At 41.9% G+C, this 21,899-nt stretch overlaps 2 protein-coding genes across 2 annotated transcripts in view; one reads left to right on the top strand and one right to left on the bottom strand.

Annotated features, from left to right (window-relative positions):
- Positions 1 to 21,899, top strand: part of Lrp4 (LDL receptor related protein 4) — a 339,698-nt gene that overhangs the window by 49,248 nt on the left and 268,551 nt on the right. The window contains exons 4-7 of the mRNA XM_068388178.1: positions 8,339 to 8,433; positions 8,821 to 9,002; positions 17,862 to 18,025; positions 18,262 to 18,408. Of these exons, the coding sequence (XP_068244279.1) occupies positions 8,339 to 8,433; positions 8,821 to 9,002; positions 17,862 to 18,025; positions 18,262 to 18,408 (588 nt within the window). The remainder of the gene's footprint in view (positions 1 to 8,338; positions 8,434 to 8,820; positions 9,003 to 17,861; positions 18,026 to 18,261; positions 18,409 to 21,899) is intronic.
- Positions 19,857 to 21,592, bottom strand: LOC137654508 (uncharacterized). Its single transcript, XM_068388193.1, has one exon. The coding sequence runs from the start codon at positions 21,553 to 21,555 to the stop codon at positions 20,167 to 20,169; it is 1,389 nt and encodes a 462-aa protein (XP_068244294.1). The 5' UTR covers positions 21,556 to 21,592; the 3' UTR covers positions 19,857 to 20,166.

Here is a 21,899-nt window from a genome sequence, read left to right as displayed (position 1 = left end):
TGCCTAAGGTGGGGAGCGTGGTGACAAGAAAAGTGAAAAATGAGTTTTCCTGGATTTAAACATGTCTGCCCAGAAATTTGCACCTGATCACTATTAGGTGCTAGTAATTAGCATTTGTTAACATACCCATCGTCACTTTACTTCTTGTTGCTGGTTGGGTAGGAACTAGTTATAAACATTTAGAGGATGAGAGAATATTAGATTTCCCTACAAACAGCAGATGGTATTGCTGTTCTTTGTTTGTTTTGCCAAATTTCAGATACTAGTTTTCAGGATTTTTCCCAGTACTGTATATGTAAAGCCTGGTTGAATAGTTTAAAGTATGACCAGAAGTATACAGTATATTATGTAGATGTAGGTAAAAGAAATAGATTTTGTATTTCATTAAGTACAGTATAACATATAAGAAAAAAAGGATAATGCCTGTTAAAAAGATAAGCAGGAGATGGGTAAATCAATTTCATTGGCTTTTCTGATGATCAGTTATCAATCAGGGTCTTTTACCTTTCTCCTTTTCACCCCCACTGTTTCCTCTTCACAGCTAGTCTCCATTTCAAGTTTCCAGTTGGTTTCAAGCAAGCATGAAACACAAAAACAGTAAATTGAAGAAGATGGAAAACAATCTAATTGGTACTATTTATTCCAGTAACCTTCATAGTTTTCCAATTATATTGAGGTTCCCTACCATAGTTAGTATGTGTTGTTGACTGGAAATTCACCTGGTGCTACTTCAGATGTCTCCAGCTAGCTTTATAGCTAAGAATCTGGCTTAAGCAGTGAGGTCAGGGATGTGCTCATTGATTCTTATCTTGCTCCCATCAGCTTCATTGCCAGTTGTGGTTCATGTGCTCCTGCTGATTCCAACTCTGCTTATTACTAATTTTAATAAGGGGCCATTTTCTTGTTTGGCACCACCATTGTCTGTAACCATGGTATTTTGGAATGCCTTGTTTTTTAAAGTCTGATGCATCTATTTTGTCTCCTTTTTTATGTAATTTGTGCACCTGGTCAGGCTGCTATAATGCCTGGCTATGTGCTCATTCACCTACTTATGTTTCTGACGTGGTTTGTGTGCTTACGTTAGCATCTACTCCTGTGAGCCATACTGCTTCTGTTTTAGTTAATATTCTGCTAGTGCACCTGTCTATGTATATCCTTCTTTGCCTCTTTGGTTATAACAAAGGATTATGGCGTAGCTTGATCACCTTTCTTGTCCAACTTGGAATGAATGGTTTGTGGCAGTATCAGCTGCACCCTCATGTTAGTCCTTTTGGAGGCACTCCTCTTGCCCTTGCAGCCTTAGACATGACTGATATCGCTGCCTCAAATACTTCTTTAGATTTTCCATAGGTTGCTCAATCTTTACTTTGCCTTATCTCCATAATCATCTCAATGTGTTAGGAAGAAAACCTTCAAGCTTTTCTTTCAAGGATAAAAGGAATAATACCCCCGATTCAGACTGAATCTGGTTCTTCTTTGGCTTTTCTTCAAATCCTCAAGGATAAAAGGAATACCCCTTATACCCATTCCGATTCAGACTGAATCTGGTTCTTCTTTGGTTTTCTTTTCACACTAATGAAGATTGATAAATTATATACTGAACCTGTTAATTCAACTCGGAAGGGTAGATTACAATTCTTGCATGTCCTCTGATACAGCTATGCCTTATTGACTTGCCTTTCAACCAAATTTGTCTAACTCTGTGGAAGATAAGTTGACAAAGCCTCAGAACAGTTTTTTCAACATCTATACATTCCAAAACCCTCTCACAGTTCCAGTCTTTGGATAGAACAAAAACTTGTTCCCCCAAGTCTACACTCAGATTTCCCTATCCCGATCTAGATCAAGTATCTGTTTTGTAGCCGATACCAGCCTGGAAATTACGAACCTAGACCACATTATGTATTCTGATGAATCTGACAAAGGTATGGTATTTCCATTTTTGCTGTATTAAGAGTAAAGAATTGTTTTGAAATGAAAATTTTGCTTATTTAATTTCATATAACTTCATTAGATGGTAATGTGGACAATGTGCAAGAAAAAATGGCTTTGTCCAGTGAGGTGTTTGAAAATGTATATACAAAATACTTCTATTAGCAGTGATGTGAAAAATTTGTTTTGTGGTGACAGAACTCCTACAATACCTTCACATAAGAATGCCTTTACCTTTTTATTATAGGTTTAAATGTTGAGGATTATAAAGAAATCAATACTGTCATAGTGTTGGAGGTGTATGTAGTTACCATGGACTTTTTCAAGAATTTCTTATTAGAGAAAGTGTTAAAGACTGCGCAGTGACAATATACTGGGTAACTGAGTATTTGCTTCATTTTATATTTAGAAATCAGCCAGTCTTACAAAGCCTTGTGTCCCATAATTTCGGCATTCAGTGTGCTAACTTCGTGTATTGGAACTGATGTTTTATTTTAGGTTATAATTTTGATTATCGGGTTATTTATCTTTCTTATACAATGATGAATTTTGAGTTTTTGGGAAGCATCAAAAACTATTTTTTGGTTGAGTTGCAGTGATCATTTGCAATTTGCTTAATTTTTTTTCTTTTTTAGATATTTTGAAGTTGTTCTCTGGTTTAACAGTCCCTACTGAGATTGTATCCTTAATTTTTTTATGTATAATTGGATGTGGATCTCAAATAACCTTATCAGCTGGATGACATAATTTCATTATTGTTAATGTGTTTACAATATTTTTTGCCTAGATTTTTTACTGGTCTAATCCTCATTTATTGCTTTTATCCATAATTGTTCGCACACACATACAAACCATCGACATTTATACATGAATATGGTTTCAGCGTGAACTGGAAAGGCCATTGAATATTTAACACACTAGGTGCAGTTGTTAGTGGGAACTAGGTGGGGGAGCTAAGCCCCAGCCTTATTGTATCACATCACTTATATCTTTGGCCAAAAAAAGTGCAGATGTAGTCATTGCTGCTCTTCCAACTGTTGGATCTGTTCTTAATTCACAGTCCATGTCTTGAAGAGTAGGATTGTATGCAGTTCTCCTACTGAAGAGTAGGACTGTATGCAGTTCCTCTAATGAATGGGTCTGTTTGCAGTCCACCTACTGAAAAGTGGGACTGTTTGCAGTCCCCCTAATGAAGAGTAGGACTGTACGCAGTTCCCCTAGTGAAGAGTGGGACTGCACGCAGTTCCCCTACTGAAGAGTGGGACTGCACTCAGTTCCCCTTCTGAAGAGTGGGACTGTACGCATCCTCCTTACTAAAGAGTGGGACTGTTTGCAGTTCACCTACTGAAGAGTGGGACTATTTGCAGTTCCCCGAATAAAGAATGGGACTGTATGCAGTCCCCCTACTGAAGAGCGAGGCTGTAAGCAGTTCCCCTAGTGAAGAATGGAACTGTATGCTTTTCCCCTATTGAAGAGTGGAACTGTACACAGCTTCCCTACTGAAGAGTGAGACTACGCAGTTCCCCTACTGAAGAGTGCGGCTGTATGCAGTTCCCCTACTGAAGAGTGCGGCTGTATGCAGTTCCCCTACTGAAGAGTGGGACTGCACGCAGTTCCCCTACTCAAGAGTGGAATTGCAGGCTATTCCCCTAATGAAGATTGAGATGGCAGGCTATTCCCCTACTGAAAAGTGGGACTGTATGCAGTTCCCCAACTGAAGAGTGTGACTGCATGCAGTTCCCCTACTGAAGAGTGGGACTGCACGTAGTTCCCCTACTGAAGAGTGGAATTTCACGCTATTCCTGTACTGCTGAGTGGGACTGTAGGCAGTTCTCTTACTGAAGAGTGTGACTGCATGCAGTTCTCCTACTGAAGAGGGGGACTGCATGTAGTTCCCCTACTGAAGAGTGGGATTTCACGCTATTCCCCTACTGAAGAGTGGGACTGCATGCAGTTCCCCTACTGAAGAGTGTGACTGCATGCAGTTCCCCTACTGAAGAGTGGGATTTCACGCTATTCCCCTACTGAAGAGTGGGACTGCACATAGTTCCCCTACTGAAGAGTGGGACTGCACATAGTTGCCCTACTGAAGAGTGGGATTTCACGCTATTCCCGTACTGATGAGTGGGGCTGTACGCAGTTCTCTTACTGAAGAGTGTGACTGCATGCAGTTCTCCTACTGAAGAGGGAGACTGCATGTAGTTCCCCTACTGAAGAGTGGGATTTCACGCTATTCCCCTACTGAAGAGTGGGACTATATGCAATTCCCTTACTGAAGAAATCATGCTGCCAATAAGGGAGACAAACATCTTGGAGCATTACTTGATTTTCTTAGAAATTCCCCTCTTCAAGAAGGAATTTCCTTTAGCAAGCCAAGTGTTTGCTGTTTCCTTTGTGCCTGATAGTAATTTTTGTTGTCTGCTGAGCATTTCTGACATGTCCCTCCCTGAATGTGAACTTTATGGAGTGCCAGTTTTCTCTTCATCCTCTTTCTCTTTTTTTTTGGGGTGGTTCCATCAGGGAAATTGTTGACAATGGTCACATAGGAAAACCTATCACTTAGTTCCTTCAGACATACCAATCAATCTTCTCATTTAAGAGGGATTGATGGTACTTTCCCTCTTAATGGTACCTATGGGGTCGTTCATGTGGATCAGAGTACAGAGGCTTAGGGAAGGTTGGGCGTTGAGTTCACTTTTCCTTACTCCTGTCAGGTTTAGAGAAAATTGTTCCTTGTTCTTAGCATTTTTCACTTTTCAGACCTCACTACTTAATGGTACCTTTGCGGTCCATTTGAGTTTTTGAGTCTAGCAGTAGTCTGCTAAGAGTATCCTTCGTATTCCTCATTGAGCCTAGGTGCTTTCAGGGGAATATTAAGCATTACTTCTTAATTTACCTAGGCTCATTATCTCAAAGATCGACATCTTAAGGTTCGGTCATTAGAAGGTGAGACTAGTGTGACTGTTAGCTTTTTTCAAAGGCTTTGGTGAGGGATCCTTCTTGGACCATACTCCAACTCCTTCGATGATTGAGGGGAAAGATACTGCATAATCCTTCCCTTTCAGAGGGATAGCCACTTGGTAACCAGATTCATCTCCAAAGAAGGCTGGTGAAGGGAAGAAGAATGTGCCCTCCTCCTCTTCAATTCCTTCCTCCTCATCTTTGTCTGATTCTTCTGACGCTGCTGGTTAGAAGAAAATGAACAAAAGTCTGGGAAGACTGATCGCAAAGTTTCTTGAGGTTCCAAATGATTTCTCTCCTAGTACGCTAGAACAAAACCATATGCTACTGAGGACTAAACAAGCCAGGAAGGGTAAGTTGGTGCTCTGTATATTAGAGTACACTCCTGATACTGGTTATGGGTCTCCAATGGGACAAATTATGTACACTGTTGATCAGGAAAGAGGGTTATGCCCTTATTCCCCTTTTCTTGAGAGCAATCTTTGTATCAGTGAGTGTTTGTATGCTACTTAGGACTGACACACCTAGGGAAGGTAACTTTTTGCCTAGATACAGGAGCATAATACTTTGGAATCTCTCCCTAAGCTAAGGCAGACATATTATGGTGAAAACCGGGGACGAGTGGAACCAGCGACTAGTCTTCTTGCTCGTATGACCAGTGAGACAGTCTCTTGGTGACTGTGATTGGGAATATTCTCCTCGGTCTTTTAATGATTGGTCTCCTTGTGACTGGTCACCTTGTGATTAGTTGCCTTATGATTGAGTTCCCAAACATACACAATAATGGGAACAAGTAATTGGTCTCCTTGCTTGTAAGTGTGACAGTGGTACAGCCCCAATTTTGATCTTTTTCCGTGAAATTGTCTTCTAAGGTAGTAGGTTGGCCAGGGCACCAGCCACCTATTGAGCTACTACCGCTAGAGTTATTGGGTCCTTTGTCTGGCCAGACAGTACTACATTGGGTCCCTCTCTTTGGTTATGGCTCATTTTATCTTTGCCTACATGTACACTGTATAGTTTGGCCTATTCTTACCACATTCTCCTCTGTCCTCATGCACATGACAACACTGAGATTACCAAACAGTTCTTCTGTCAAGGGGTTAACTACTGTGATGTAATTGTTCAGTGACTACTTTCCTCTTGGTAAGGGTAGAAATAACACTTTAGTTATGGTAAGAAGTTCTTCTAGGAGAATGACTCTCCTAAATCAAACCATTGTTCTCTGGTCTTGGATAGTGTCATAGCCTCTGTACCATGGCCTTCCACTGTCTTGCATTAGAGCTCTCATCCCTGGGGGTATGCTCAGGCATACTGTTCTATCTTATTTCTCTTCTGTTTTTTTTTTATGTTTTTATAGTTTATATGTGAGGATCTGATTAATGTTGTTACGGTTCTTGAAATATTTTATCATGATTGTTTATTCTTCTCTTATAGTTTATCTATTTCCTTGTTTCCTTTCCTCACTGGGCTATTTTTCCCTGTTGGAGCCTTTGGGCTTATAGCACCTTGCTTCTCCAACTAGGGTTGTAGCCCAGCTCATAATAATAATCATAATAATTATAATAGTAATAGTAATAATAACAACGATAACAATGGTAATAATAAATAATAGTTGATAATAATTAATAATAATTGATAATGATTAATAATTATTCATAATAATAATAATTAGTAATAGTTGGTTGCTCATGAATGGCTGAGGCAATGGATAATGACAATGCCCTAGAGACTGACCATATATATTGTACATATGATCAGCACCCATGCCCCCTATCCACCCAAGCTAGAACCATGGAGGACCAGGAAATGGCTGCTAATGACTCAACAGGTAGATCTATTTGCTCCCCCAAACCTCCCATCCTTAGCTTACAAGGATGGTGAGGTTGCAGACATTACAAGAATCTATTGAGCTTAAGCAGGTCACCATGCAAGAATATTTCCAATAGGGTACCAATAGATATGAAAAAGGTTTTTTGCAGTTTGTTTGATAAACAATCTTACCCTCACCACCCCAGTTAGATAAGCTTTCTCTCCTCTGTAAGTTGTCAATATCCCTCTATCTTTTCCTTGTATATGATTGTCATTTAAGCCACCATTTGGGTGAGATGAAAAAGAAAGTCATTCTCTTGTAGATGGCTGAGCAATGCTTGATAGATTCTTTCTATTAATGTTCTGTCAGTAGGTGCTATTTTTATGCAGTATTATTTAATGTAGTAAGTGGTTCTCTCTCTTCATGCTTTATATGTCATGAATTCTCGCTTAGTTTATTTTTGTCAAGATTACCTTATTAATCTTTTTGTAAATGTCTGGTTATCTCTTTTCTTACTGGAAGTTTTCATTTCATTTTACTGTGCAGTTGTATCTTGGTTTACGAGTGACTCAGAATACAAGCAAATTGGTTTACGAGCATAGAAATTCCAATCCGTTTATGAGCATAAAAAATCAGATTGGTTTATCAAAATAATATTGGTTCTATTAACGAGACTAGAACAAAATCAGTCATATGGTGCCCAACTGCTCATGTGCCACACGTGTAGTGTTTACACCATGTTCATGCAATTTTTATACCATTTTCATGCCATTTCAAAGAAAAGGCAAAAGCAATCATCTCTAGATAGGTTCCTTGTCAAAATTTAATGTAAGAGGGTATTAAAAAAGATGACTAAAAGAGTCCATAAGGTGTAAATTAATGATTCAGTTTGTGATGAGGGATAATTCCCGATATGTTACCATAAGTGCTCAAGGAGGGAGATTTTCCTTCCAAGCAGCAACCTCCTCCTCCTACTCCTCTTCCCCCTCTCCCTCATGCTAACCACAGCTTTCCTCAAAGATAAAATAGTGTTCATTTGTCAATCTTACTTTTTCATTATGGATTATTATTTTATATTCATATCTGATAATAGGGGCTATAATTTGTTCACTAAATTCTATTACTAACCTTTAAAAAAGTGTGTACAGTGTACTATATGTGTATTTATGGATTTGTGGAATACATCGAGTGAATTCCTTTATTTCTTATAGGGAAAATTATTTGAAAATACAGTAAGAGCATTTTATGTGACGAGCTCGTTCTCGGGACAAATTGAACTCATGAACCGAGGTACAGTACTAAGGTACTTTACTGTGGGAAGGTATTATAGATTTTCCTCATATTGTCAACCCCTCCTGTAGAATATTGATTTTGATATTTTTGATGTTTTGAATAGACAGCTGGGAATACTTTACAGTACTGTACTGTATCGCTTTTATCAAAAGGTCTGATGAATAATTTCTTATTTGGAATTTTGGTTAATTTATTATTTGGAATTTTGGTTGTGGCTAATTTAGTAAGTGCACACAAAGATAATACCTTATAAAAATTCATGTACTGTAATTATACTCCTGCATTTAATTGGATCTTTCCCTTTTACTTAAATCATATTTTCGTATCTCTAATTATTTTCAGATCCAACCGCCGACCATTGATATGGACAAATTTGCACAAACCCAGAGCCTTGGTTCTCCATGTTGCAAAAAATCTCCTCATCTGGACAGACTGGGGTAATTAATTATTGCCGAGTTGAAAATAAACTTGGGAGAGAGGTCAGAGAGATAGGTTTGCATGGTGAATTATATGAGAATCTTGTCCAAATTTCAATTGGAGGTTATATTTAAAAGATATTTTTAAAAGCAAATTACTGTTATTCATCATCTATACTGTACTGTACCAATATATTAAAATGAAGTATAAAAATCAAATTACATTATATCCATACAGTACAGTAATTGGTCTTGGGCTCACTAAAGTTTGTGAATTACTGTACATTTTTTTACCACAACTCCTTTAATTGAATTCAGTTGAATTTTTGGAGTTTTTAAAATCTAATCTAAAAAAGCTAACTTTCACTTATAGAAATTTCACATACTGTAATAGTATTTTTTTTTCAGGGTCATACCCTCGCATAGAGCGTGCATACCTAGATGGAACAAGCCGACAAGTAATTATAGGAGAAGATCTTCAGTGGCCAAATGGCATTACCATTGACTATCCAACAGAGACCCTTTATTGGGTTGATGCTAAGCAACATGTTATTGAAGCTGCCCACTTAGATGGAACAGATAGAAGATTGGTAAGGATGAATAGAAATGTCATAGACAAATTTTGGGGATATTTTCTCTCAACATTTTTATCATGTCCAAGCATATTTATTTGAAATTATTTAAGAAAGTGCGTCCATAGTGTCAAATTTTAATGGATAATCATTCTATTTTTTTTTATTTTGGTCAGATGTTTAAAAGTTTAGCATAAAGTGCAATACTGTAATGAGCTAAAATTTGGAAAAAGATAGAAATGTGGTTAATGCAACAGGAAAGGTTAAGGCAGTTGATACTACTAGCACTTATAATTTCTTCTTTGTCAATTGTATTGGGCATAACTTATAATAGATGAGTAATTAAGCGATAGTGATAAAAAGAAAGGCCCTCTTCTGTGGAGAAGCTTAAGAAGTTGGTAACTCATAACGCAAAATTAATATGGTATTACAGCACGTTACTGTATTGCACCATTTGTCAGTAACTATAGTTGGTGATGTCAGTTTACAGGAATAGCTTTTATTGCTATGTTAAAAATAAATCAGTATTATATTGAATGTCTAAAGACTGCTTTCTCAACCCTAAAAATCTTTTATATAGCGTATCACTTCTTGACCACAAAATTTAGATTTAATAAGTAAAACATCTAATTTTTTTATCTTTCTGCAACATCTAACCTTTAATCTTTAAAGCTACTTCATAAACCTTACAATCACAGCCAACAGGGAAAACTAGTTTCATCTCACCATTAAAGAAATTAGCGTTATTCATTGCATGTTGTGAATATAGTAGAAAATAAATATTACAAAGATTAATATAATGATTTTGTATTAACTATTAAGAGAGCAGCAGTAATAGAAAAAAACTGACCATTATGTGAGTTTTAAAACCTGTGAAAATATTTGTAATAAGAAACCTCACTTGTTCCCATACCTCACTTTACCTTACTTTACTTATGGCTCGGGGAGATTCTCCCATCTCCAACTGATGGCTTTTTGACTTATTAACCTTACATTTTTCTTTTTTACAGTATATATGAAAACATTCTTTATTTCTTTATATATATTTTAAGCTTTCTTTACAGTGAATGTTGCTGTTTATGTGACATTGTAGTGCAGCACGTTCTCTAGGGCCGAGAACCTTCCCTTAAGACCTTCCTCCCTTGGACAACGAACACCACGTAGTTGGGTAGTCTAAGTGACTTGGCCACTGCCGCATGGGAGTTGTCATCGTTTGGATACTCTTACGTTTGGCTATTATTGTCGCTCTCCCCTCTATGCATTCTTAGAGGGAATCTGCTTGTGGCCTTCACAGAGCTTGACTTCAATCTTGCTCTTTCTTAATGACAAAGCAGACTTCGATCTTACTCTTTCTCACTGACAATGCCGCTCACTTTACATGGGCAGCCGGCAGATACTCTATTTTAAGCTTTCTTTACAGTGAATGTTGCTGTTTATGTGACACTGTAGTGCAGCATGCTCTCTAGGGCGGAGAACCTTCCCTTAAGACCTTCCTCCCTTGGACAACGAACACCACGTAGTTGGGTGGTCTAAGTGACTTGGCTGCTGCCGCATGGGAGTTGTCATTGTTTGGAGACTCTTACGTTTGGCTATTATTGTCGCTCTCCCCTGTATCCGTTCTTAGAGGGAATCTGCTTGCGGCCTTCCTAGAGCTCGACTTCAATCTTGCTCTTTCTCAATGACAATGCAGACTTCGATCTTACTCTTTCTCACTGACAATGCCGCTCACTTTACATGGGCAGCCGGCAGATACTCTGCGGGGGTTACATGTTTTCCGTTTGTGGGTTAGGTTGCGCTTCGGAATGCTTTTCTTCATTAATTAAGTGAAATAATAACTGTTTGTAATTTTGCTTTTCAGCTTTGACTCCACCTGCTGGCGGAGAGTGCACATGACCTTAGCTTGTATGCTCCCTCTTGGGGAACCCCCTTCCCGCCGGAGGGTTGAGTGGTTCTTCTGGGTATTGTAGTTTGTTTTGTCAGCTGAATTAATTAATTTTTATTATTATTTGGTTACAGTTTTTTTACACTGCCGCTCTCTTTCTCCTGTCGATTCGGCTGGGGAAGGGAGTGCGCAGTCCTTAATTTGTGTCTTTTCTCTTGGGGGACACCCTTCCCGTTCACGGATTAAGTGCTCCTCCCGAAGGAGTTTTTCTTGCATAATTTGTTTTTATTTCCCTCAATTAGCGATACCGTACGTCTTCGTTCGGCTAAGATAGACAACGTAGAAGAGAAGTGCCATTCATTCCTGCGGAATCTGCTGTCACTGCGCTGTTACTTCCCTGTTCTCCTGCGCCTGTGGCAGCTCCCTATCAGCATGCTAACCTTGAGGAGCTAGCTCTGACTACGTTTTCTCAGGTAGCGCTCAATACAGCCCTTCAATCTTCCGAGGGAGAGTTATCCTCCCCAGGTATTGGGTTGTCCTCCCTTCCGTGGGAGAACTTTTCTTTATCTTCTCTATCTAGCAACCTTTCCACCTGCAGAGAAAATTGCTGACAGCTACATCTCATCAGCTGTTGCAGTTTCTTCGTCAAAGACTATGGCCTCCCCCCATGCTGAGCCGACTCTTCCGTCGGGGGTGGAGCAAAGTCGGGGGCAAGTCTCTCTTGCGGGAGAGACCACCCATATAGACATCTCTTCAGAAACCCAGCTGAGCAGTCTTCTCTGCTGAGGATCATCATTGTCATCGGGAAGTTAGCTGAGTTCATAGTCCTCTTCGTCACCTCAGACACGCTCTTTTACCTTTGGCAAAGAGACGTCTGTTGGCTCTTCAGCTTCATTCGTAGCTCTCCTTTTCGGATGATCTTCCTCATCATGGTTCACCTGATTCCTGACCTTCGCCCATTTCTTTGGTCTCGCAGTCTCTTTTTCACTAGCATGGTGGCATTCAATAGACCATCTCACCTCTTCTCCTGCTCGCCAACAAACCCCATTTCTTTACTCGCCATCTAGGATCCATTTGCAATCCTCTCCAGTGGATGATCGTCCTTCCAAGGTTCACATCCCTTCTCCAGGTCTTCGATTAGCTGCGCACCAGTCTCCTGCTCTTGCCATCGAACTGTTGTTCATGGCTCGCCAATCTCCTGCTCTTGCCATCGAACTGTTGTTTGTGGCTCGCCAGTCGTCAGTCTGCCGATTGTTGCTCTCCAATTCGCTAATTCCCAGCTTGCTGATCCCCAATCGTCAGCCTGCCGATCGTTGATCTCCAGCTCGTCAGTCCCTAGCTCACTGATCGCCAATCAACCAATCTTCAACTCGCTGATCACCGATCGCTAGCTCTTCTTTCTCCGATCAGAAACCTATGATCTTGCAGATTGCTAGCTCGCCGATCGCCGATTTCTAGCGCGCCAATTGCTGATTCCTAGCTTGACAATCGGCAATTTCTAGCATGCCGATTGCTGATTCCTATCTTAACAATCGCTGATTCCTAGCTCGCTGATCACCAAATCGCCAATCATTTGCCAGCAGCTCGCCTTTTTGCAGCTCTCTGATCGTCATCTCGCTGATTGCCAGCTCGTCGATCGCCATCCTACCAATTGCCAGCTCATTGTTTACAAGCTCAGTGATCGCCGATCGCAAGCTCAAAGATCGCCATGCTGATCGCAAGCTCAAGGATCGCCATGCCGATCGCCGATCACAAGCTCAAAAATTGCTGATCGTCACACTGATTGCCTGCTCGTGGGTTACCAGATCTCCAATTTGCCAGCTCACCAATCGGCGATTCAATGACTAGACGATCTCCAATTGCATCAATTGCCAATCGGCATTCGACGACTCTTCTTTCGCCCTTCTTGACAGGCGACCACTCTCCATTCTTTAACTTCACGGTTTCTTACAGGCTATTCGCTGTTCATCAACTTGGGCGCATCACTAGACCAGCTCGTATTGTCTTCTCTCCTACTCCTCGCTACTTCGATAGCTCTCCCACACAGAGTTGAAGGAGCTGCTCCCGAGAGCCTCTCCGGAGAGTACTTTCATCTGGACGACACAGATCATCTTCTCACCTCTCTCTTGGGCTTACGCTACCTTACTTTGGTAGCCCCCCCACGTAGAGTTGAAGGAGTTTAATGCTGTTTTCCTTCTGGGAATCTAATCCAACACTCTCCAACGACAACTGGGGCAATGCACGAGGGTTTACCCATGGCACTTAATACCTTTCTTGGTTCCTGACCTTCGCCCGTACCTACGGACTCTCCTCAGGATTATCGTTCCCCAGGTTCGCGGCACTAGAGAGACCATCACTACTTGCCATCTGCTCGCCAACGAACTCCGATTCGGGGCTCACCTGCTGGTTCCAGCCATCCGGCCAACCGTCCATCATCGACTCGTCTACAGGCTGCTGCTCGTCATTCATCGACGGTGGTCCATTCGCGATCCTTTACAGCGGTATACTGTACTGCTCTCCTAAGGTTCAAAGCCCTTCCCTAGGTCAGCGATCGTCAGCACACCAATATACGGCGCGCTGACCTCCTACCCACTAATCTCCGACTCACTGTTCGCCAACTCGCCGATCGCCAGTAGCCCTCCACTTGCCAGCTCGTCAGCAGTCTTTATCTGCTCAATGGTCACCATCTCGTTATTCACCAATGACTTGCTGCTCTCCAAAAGTGGAAGATAAACAACACCAGCCTTGCGCTGCTCATCGTTTGCCAACTCGCCGATTGCTTACACGATCATCAAATGACCAACAATCTTCATTAGCAGATCGCTGACAGACAGCTAAGTGTGACCTCACTGCCACAGTACAACGACCGCAGGAACCAGCCCCCGATCGTCGCCAACGTTCGCCAGAACGACACCACTCTAATGTACGGTGCTGTTCACGGGAAGTGAAGCTTTCTAAGCATTCTCCTCCTTGAGCTTCCGAGCTCCCTCCAGAGAGACATAAGTCTTCTCCCTATCGCTCTCCTTTGCCTCGTTCTCCTCCCTGGAAACGCAGAACATCACGTTCACCGGGGTGAGCGGAAAAAGGCAAGACAGCAGCAGGAGTTCAAAATTCCGAAGGACCCCCCCTTCACGGCCAATTCCTTTTTCACAGAAGGAGACATCAGCACTGCAGCTTTCCTCGAGAGCTTCTTTGATAGCGGATAAGACTTGCTTGCTGAAGCCCTCTTCGTCGTTCCTTTCAGGGGAACTTTCCGATAGTGCAGTGCTGTGGTTTGGAGCCTTAGTTCGACTGTCACACAAGCCTTTGCGATAGGTATTCCACTTTCTTTTCCGTCAGAAACTCAAAGGATCCTCTGGAGGAGTCTTCCTTCCCTTAGATGGATCCAAGGCGAAAATCCATGATTCCTTCCTGCAGAGAAACTAAAGTTTTTTCCTCTCCTCTGAAGCAGACAAGATGAATCCCTGACGAGTTAGTCTCATCATCCATCGTTAAACTGAACCCTGTCAGGATTTCCAAGGGAAGGTCAAGTGTCATCGGGCCCGCTCCTCCTCGTCCTCCTGCTCCACAGCTGTAAGTCCAGTTGGTGGTTTTGCGCAGGGAAGAGTCCCTATTTGACTCTTTCTGGCCCTCTCCCATCGAGGAGGTCCCTCAAAATCTGAGGGTAGCCCTGAAACCTGTGGAAGATACGATCTTTTCCCTTAAGGGGGACCAACATAAAAGGTGTTCTACCGAAACTATCCATGCTAGACCTTCTTCCCTCCAAAGAAAGAGTCTAAGGACTTTAAGACACTGCTAAAATCCTCTTTGAGTATTACGAGACCTGCAGAGGGGATCAGGCAGTCTTCATCCAGCCACTTCAATGACGACCACGATCCACCCCTAGATGATGTCTCATCGGTGGAAGACAATGCCTTTGCTGCTAGTCCTACATCAGAAACTTCTGCAGGTTCGACAAGACCGCATCAATCTCCGTTGAATCCAACCTCTTCAGAAACAGCCAGATCCCAGGTCCTTCGGAACCAGGTATCTTCCTTTCATCTGGTTCTCTACAAGATCTGGCTAAGAGACTGCCCTGATAAGGAGGTTGCAAGATGAGAATTTCATCTAGGGAATCAATCTCCTCAGTTCTTCCTCGAATTGATTTCTCCCTCCAGATGCATCAAAGAAAAGAGGGAGGCATGCTGTACCACTCGACCTCTGGGCTGTGGTCAAAGCCTGAACGGGACCACCTATTAAACCTCTCAGAGATTGGGGCAACCTTCCTGCAGGCAAGAGGTACCACCTCCCTTCGAGGGGAACTCGGTTTGAGCTGCAGCTCATTTCTCATACAACGCCTTATGTTGACCTTCAACGTGGGCTAGAACTCACTGATGGGAAACAGAGAGTATGGCCAAGAGAATTGTCTCTAGGTGCTAGAACTCTCCTCTCCATGGTAGGGAGTGTTACCAACTAGGGCAGCAGATGTTGATCGTGTCTTTCCCGTCTGCGGAAAAGACTTTTCCCTTTGGTCTCCCCTTCGTGGGATTCTTCCAGCAAAGAGAGGGATTCATCCACTCCCCTGCCGAGAAAGTACTGTAGTTCCTCCACCAGCCACTATGCAGCAATCTTCTTGCTTGCTGGAAGGATCACTAACCACTAACAGCAGCAGCAAACGGTGGCCACTTTTCCCATCCATGAGAGAATCTTCCTTTCCCTGGTTGGTCTCAACTTTGGGGAATTCTTTCCACAGGAATTTGGTTTGCCCAGTCTCCGCCATTACCCTTCAGAGCAGGCCTCGTTGTCAGTAGTCTCGTCCCATTAGAAGACTTGTCTCACTTACTGATGTAGATCCTCAAAGATCCTACTTGAATTGGATTCAGGCCATCAGACTCGTCTTATCCAGCAGACTCCTCCCGTCAGCAAGATTTGTTTTTCCCAGCAGGCTCTTCATGCCTAGTCAGCTCATCTGTAACTACAATGGAGATCCCGAAAGAACCCCTTCAGCAATTCTAAACAGCCACATGTGAACATTTTCCACAAAGCAGTATCTTCACTACGGCTTCACGCCTGGAGACTATCCAACTCCTCCTCTCTCAGGGAGTCTCTACTGCAACAGGTTGCAAAGAGTATGTCTGGATACCTGGATATATCCTTGTTTTCAGCCAATCCAGGCTAAATGAATTGCAAGTTGGCATCATAGAAGGAGTATCCTTCCCCTTGATACCACTATGCCAGCATTAGTGGTTTCCTCAGTTACCTTCGGGAGGAAAACTTCTCTTGGTTTCGGCAAGTAAATGCACCACTAGTCCTTGAGCCTCGCCTTCAGACTGGAAGGAATTAACCTTTCTCCACGTTGACATTGCCCTTCATACATAGTTTCGAGCCGACAGACACTTAATCGGAAAGGAGACCTCGTTCCACGACCCCAAGCAGCAGAGGTCTTTGGACCTTGTTGACAGGTTTCCCGCTCATGTTGGCTTCTGCCAAGAGAGTTGGCAAACCCCATGTAACACCCTTAACGTCTCTCATTCACAATGAGGGGCCAAGTAATGCTCGACCTAGTTTCTTGCAGCTCATATCCCAGAATCCGAACCTTCGGTCTGGGAGTCCTTCGCAACATCACCAAGGATCCATATCAGTTGTTATTATGCCAAAGAGAAACTTGAGGCCCTTCCTCAAGGAAACTATAAGAGCTCGCCCCAAATGTCAACACTCCTCATCGGCCAAGGGAATGTCAAGAGGAGGATCCCGAAGAACACGATTTCTGCCTGGATTCACAAGGTTATTGGCCTTGGTCTGAATCCAGATCCTCCTCCGACACTTCGACCCAGAGCACACGACACCAGGGTCGTTGCTACATCCCTAACGTTCAAACAGAACTACTCTGTGGTGCAGGTTCTACAAGCGGGCGTGTGGAAGCATGAAATGACCTTCACCTCCCACTACCTGCAAGACGTAACCCAATGGAGATTCGATACATTCTTTATTGGTCCTGTGGTGTCTGCACAACAACTGATTTAACACTTCAAGCTCCTTGATGGACAAGTAGCAGAAGGTTGAGGGCATTGATTACCCGGTTTTAGTCTGAGTAAAGTAATAAGAATGACTAGCTCTTTCTTTTCTTCATACTCCCCTCTTGGGGATATCAGCATCCAGGTTCCTCTGCACAGTTGACCTCAACCAACTGCAGGTAAACCATTTTTCCCTTGTGTAACCTGGTATTGTGTTAATACTATTACGTCTCCTTACCCTGGTGAGGTGGTATTGGGAATATCCTGGCGACGTCAGATGATTCCTATGACTCGGAAGAACAATTACCTTGACAGCCACTAGGCTACTAACGCAAACACTCAGGCTTGTGTATGCCTGAGACCATGCATAGCAAGGTTTTAGCGAGGTGTAGGGTTTCCATCTACTGTATTATGAGGTAACACTTAAAGGGTAATCCTCGGGTAGAAGCTAAAAAAGCCAGATTGGCAGAGGCGTCCACCCCCCTAATGGTTGAGTCAACACATATAAATAGCGTATGTTTGTATTCCAGTTAGGGAACAAATGAAAAATTTGGAAGTAATTCGTATTTTTCCTAACGATACAAACCTGTAGCGAATTATTCAGATTTGCCCGCCATCCCAGTTCCCTCTCCCCGATAACTAGTGGTATGGTGGTTAACCCTCGCTAAAAGTCTAATGGCTCGCTTACAGCTTCGCCTAAAGTAATACCCTTATAAATAGCTGCAGGTTTATATTGTTAGGAAAAATACAAATTACTTCCAAATTTGTCATATTAAAAAAGTTTTTTAATTACAATTTATGATAGTAGGATTGTGTGTGTTAATTTTAGATATTCTCTATAAGTAGTTTTAGTAAAATTTTGTTGATAACTTTTTGATACCTTATGAGTGATAATCATTGTTGCTAGCTGTCATTAATAGTTTAGAAACAGTTTTGCTAAATCATATTTATGGTATGATTTTTATCCATGCTTTGAATTATAATCTCAAAAATATTTTTCAGATCAAAGACCATGGGTTGCCACATCCATTTGCCATAACAGTGTTTGAAGATAGCCTCTACTGGACTGACTGGAGAACACATTCTATCCACACAGCCAATAAACGAACTGGCAGAGATCATGCTGTAATTCATGCTAACCTAGCCTTTCCAATGGATATACACAGGTATGATTTTTAATCTGCTGAACCTCTTGAACTTAGGTTTAGATATAAAAACAAGTAGATTGGTTTTGGTTATTTACTTCTTTTTGATTTATTGAATATTATGTTGACTACTCACATTGAAATTTATTGATATAATTGTGCATACTTTAAGTAAATATATCCTGGATATTGAGAAAAAAATATGAAAATGCAGTCTCTATATTTTTCTCTCCATTCTTGACTCCTTTATGTTTCAGCATGCACTATCAGCGGCAGCCATTACCACGTCCAATGGACCGTGTGGGATGTGCAGTTGACAATGGTGGATGCTCACACTTGTGTTTGCCTGGAAAAGACTCTTACAGGTGTTATTGTCCTCATGGACTTGTCCTTCTGAATGGAACGTAAGTTGTAAAAATTTTCCCATTAATGGAATGTAAAATATTCGCTTGCGAAAATTTCAATTTTTCACACGTTCCACAATTCTGTGAAAGGTAAAAAAATGCACCATGAAATGCTTTTAGGGGATGATCATGAATTCTTTGTTTGTCGGGATTTTGATTTTCTCCAATATGGATTCTTAAGCCAGGACATCAAATTGCTGATTCAGCATTTTTTTTAAAGCATTGCATAAAGTGAGATCCATTCCCAATAAATCATCAGAGCTGATGGGAAAAACTTGTAGAGAGTAGCTGTCTTGAAACTAGCTGTCTCTCTTCATCAAGGGCAGAACATCTAGGTAGTTGGTTGGCCAGGGCACCAGCCACTCATTGACATACTACTGCTATAGAGTTGTTGGGTCTTTCGACTTGCCAGACAGTACTACATAAGATTCCTCACTCTGGTTACTGCACATACACCAAATAGTTTAGTCTATACTTTCCACATTCTCCTCTGTCCTCATACACCTGACAACACTGAGATTACTTAACAATTCTTCTTTGCTCGAGGGGATAACTGCTGCACTGTAATTTTTCAGTGGCTACTTTCCCCTTGGCAATAGTAGAAGAAACTCTTTACTTATGGTAAACAACTCTTCTTGGAGAAGGACATTCCAAAATCAAAACATTGTTCTCTAGTCATGGATAGTTCCATAGCTTCTGTACCATGGTCTTCCACTGTCTTGAAGTAGAGTTCTCTTGCTTGAGGGTACACTTGGGCACACTGTTCTATTCTATTTCTCTTCCTCTTGTTTTTTTTTAAGTTTTTATAATCAATATATGAAAAATGTATTTCAATGTTGTTACTGTTATTAAAAAGGGATTTTGACGAAGGAAAAATCTATTTCTGGGCGAGAGACCTGTGCCGCCCAGTGAAATGCTACTTTTACATAATTTTTAAGGTAAAAACTGCTATAAATTTACCAGAGAAAAAATTGTATAGGAATGCTAAGTTGAACCCAGCTCGCTCACCTAATAAGGTGTCGGTATAATATACTGGGGCGTGATAAATCACAACCAGAGGTCTCGCACCATTTAGATATCTCCTCTCAATATCCCTGTTACAGCGAGGTGCCGTTCAACACCTACCTCCGATCTCTACTACCAACAGTCCAACCCACGCCAGTGACGTCACTCCTTATAGCACCCAAGATTGGGGTCCAAGATGGGAGGGAAGTAGGGTGGGTTCACTGGGTGGCACAGGTCTCTCGCCCAGAAATAGATTTTTCCTTCGTCAAAATCCCTTTTCTGGGCTCCGACCTGTGCCGCCCAGTGAAATAGTGCCAGAGAAAAGGGGGGCCCAAACTTGGCACAATACCTGAAGGGAAGTAATTAGATACAAAATAATACCAAAACATGTTTTAATCCAAGAAAAGGATATACAAGGTATCCCGTAGGTAAGTACTCTCAAACATTAAGGAGGGATAATAAATACAAATATGGCAAAATTCCCACACTAGGGATGGCAGGTAAGGCAAAGCAAATAACGATGCAGATCAAAATAAATAACATCCTTAATGGTAAAATAACAAAAACCAACTCGTGGGAGAGTAAGACTAATAACAGGTATAATCAAAATCAATTCGTAGTAACGTAAGATTATTAACAGGAGTATAAAACAATACACCATAAGGGTGTAGCTCAAGTAAAACAAAACCAAAACTAAGTAGGAACAATAAGTAAGGCAGGTAGGAGGAAGGGGGATAGAGCAAGACGTTGTGATTAAGACTCATTACCTTCAGGAGGAACCACATTCCCAGCTGCTACTGTAGCAAATTTTAGAGCTTCCAAAGGTTTTAAGTAGTGGCGTTTAAAAACTTTAGGGGACTTCCAGCCTGTATATTTCGTAAGCTCATCAAAATTCATATGGTGGAAGTAATTAACTGAAGTAGCTACAGCTCGTATATCATGGACATGGGGGAATGATTCAGGGTTAGCCTGTTTAGTAAAATAAAGAATATGTTGTCTGATTCCTTTCAGGGTAATGGTTCCTCCATTTTCTCTAATGAATAAGGGCCCTGTGGACTTCATGGAAGTTCTATTTAAGTAGGATTTCAGGGTGGTAACTGGACACAAGGATGGGTCCTGAGGAAGTGGAACAATCTTCCAGGAGGACCATCTGTTCTGAGGGTCCTCATTTTTAGCCAAGAAAACTTTGTTAGGGGAGAGAAGGACTTCTCCTGAAGAGAGGAATTCAATATGACCTGGGTCTCTAGTCAAAGCTGACAGTTCTGAAATTCTGGCACCAGAAGCTAGGCTCAATAGGAACAAGGTCTTCCTTAATAACGCTATGTAATTGCAAGATTCGTTAAGAGTGTCAGAGGCCATCTTAAGGACATCATTCAAAAACCAGGAAACTGCGCTAGGGTGAGTTGATGGTTTCAATCTGGCGCAGGCTCTCGGGATTGACGAGAAGTATGAATCCGTAAGGTCAATATTAAAACCAATATGGAAAATCTTTTTCAAGGCTGACTTAATCGTAGTAATGGTGTTGGCTGCAAGGCCTGATTCAAAGAGAGTTCTGAAGAAGGTTACTGTCAGATTCATAGTCATCTTTTCAACCTTTGAGTCCCTTAAAAACTTTGCAAGTTTTTTAACAGCTGAGTCATATTGTCGGAGGGTGGATTCCCTTTTGTCCGATTCCAAAAACAGGGTATTTTGGGGATCAATAGCTGCACCTCTTTGGGCTGCAAATTTCATGAAGTCCATAAAGTTAGGGCACTCTGAATTCTTGAGGAAGCTAACACATTGCGAGTTTGTACTACTTGTGTTAGTATTGGATTGGGTATCTGTCGAGGGTGGAGACCCAGTTCCACCAACAGAGGAAACCAACTGCTCTTGGGCCAGTTGGGGGCTACCAGAGCTACTTGGCCTCTGAAAGACCTGAGTTTGTCCAACACTTTCATCAGAAGATTTATCGGAGGGAACAAGTAAATCCTCTTCCAAGTGTTCCAGTCTAACGACATTGCGTCTGTGGCATAAGCCCGAGGGTCCAGGTTGGGGGCTACGTAACATTCTAGTTTGTGGTTGGACTCTGTCGCAAACAGGTCTACCTGGAGACCCGGGACCTGAGATAAGATCCATTTGAATGATTGTTGATCCAGGGACCATTCCGACTCCAGTGGAGTTGTCCTCAAAAGTGCGTCCGCCACTACATTCCCCACTCCTGCTAGATGCACTGCTGACAGATGCCACTTATTCGATGCTGCCATGGAAAATATTGCTAACATGACGTGATTTATGTGGGCTGACTTGGAGCCTCCTCTGTTTATGCAGTGGACTATGACTGCGCTGTCTAGAACTAGTCTGATATGAAGGTTCTTGGCTGGGGTCAGTCGCTTTAGAGTAAGGAATACCACCATGGCCTCTAGAACATTGATGTGAAGTTGTCGAAATACAGTCGACCATAGTCCCTGGATTTTCCTGTGTTGGGAGTATCCTCCCCAACCTGTCAA

This window comes from Palaemon carinicauda, chromosome 1 (assembly GCF_036898095.1).
Source record: "Palaemon carinicauda isolate YSFRI2023 chromosome 1, ASM3689809v2, whole genome shotgun sequence".
Lineage (NCBI taxonomy): Eukaryota > Metazoa > Arthropoda > Malacostraca > Decapoda > Palaemonidae > Palaemon > Palaemon carinicauda.
Note: the sequence above shows the minus strand (reverse complement) of the source record. Positions and strands in the feature narration are given on the sequence as shown.

Coding starts and splice junctions, on each gene's coding strand:
- LOC137654508 (XM_068388193.1), bottom strand. CDS start 21,555: ATGGTCCCTGGATCAACAATCATTCAAATGGATCTTATCTCAGGTCCC.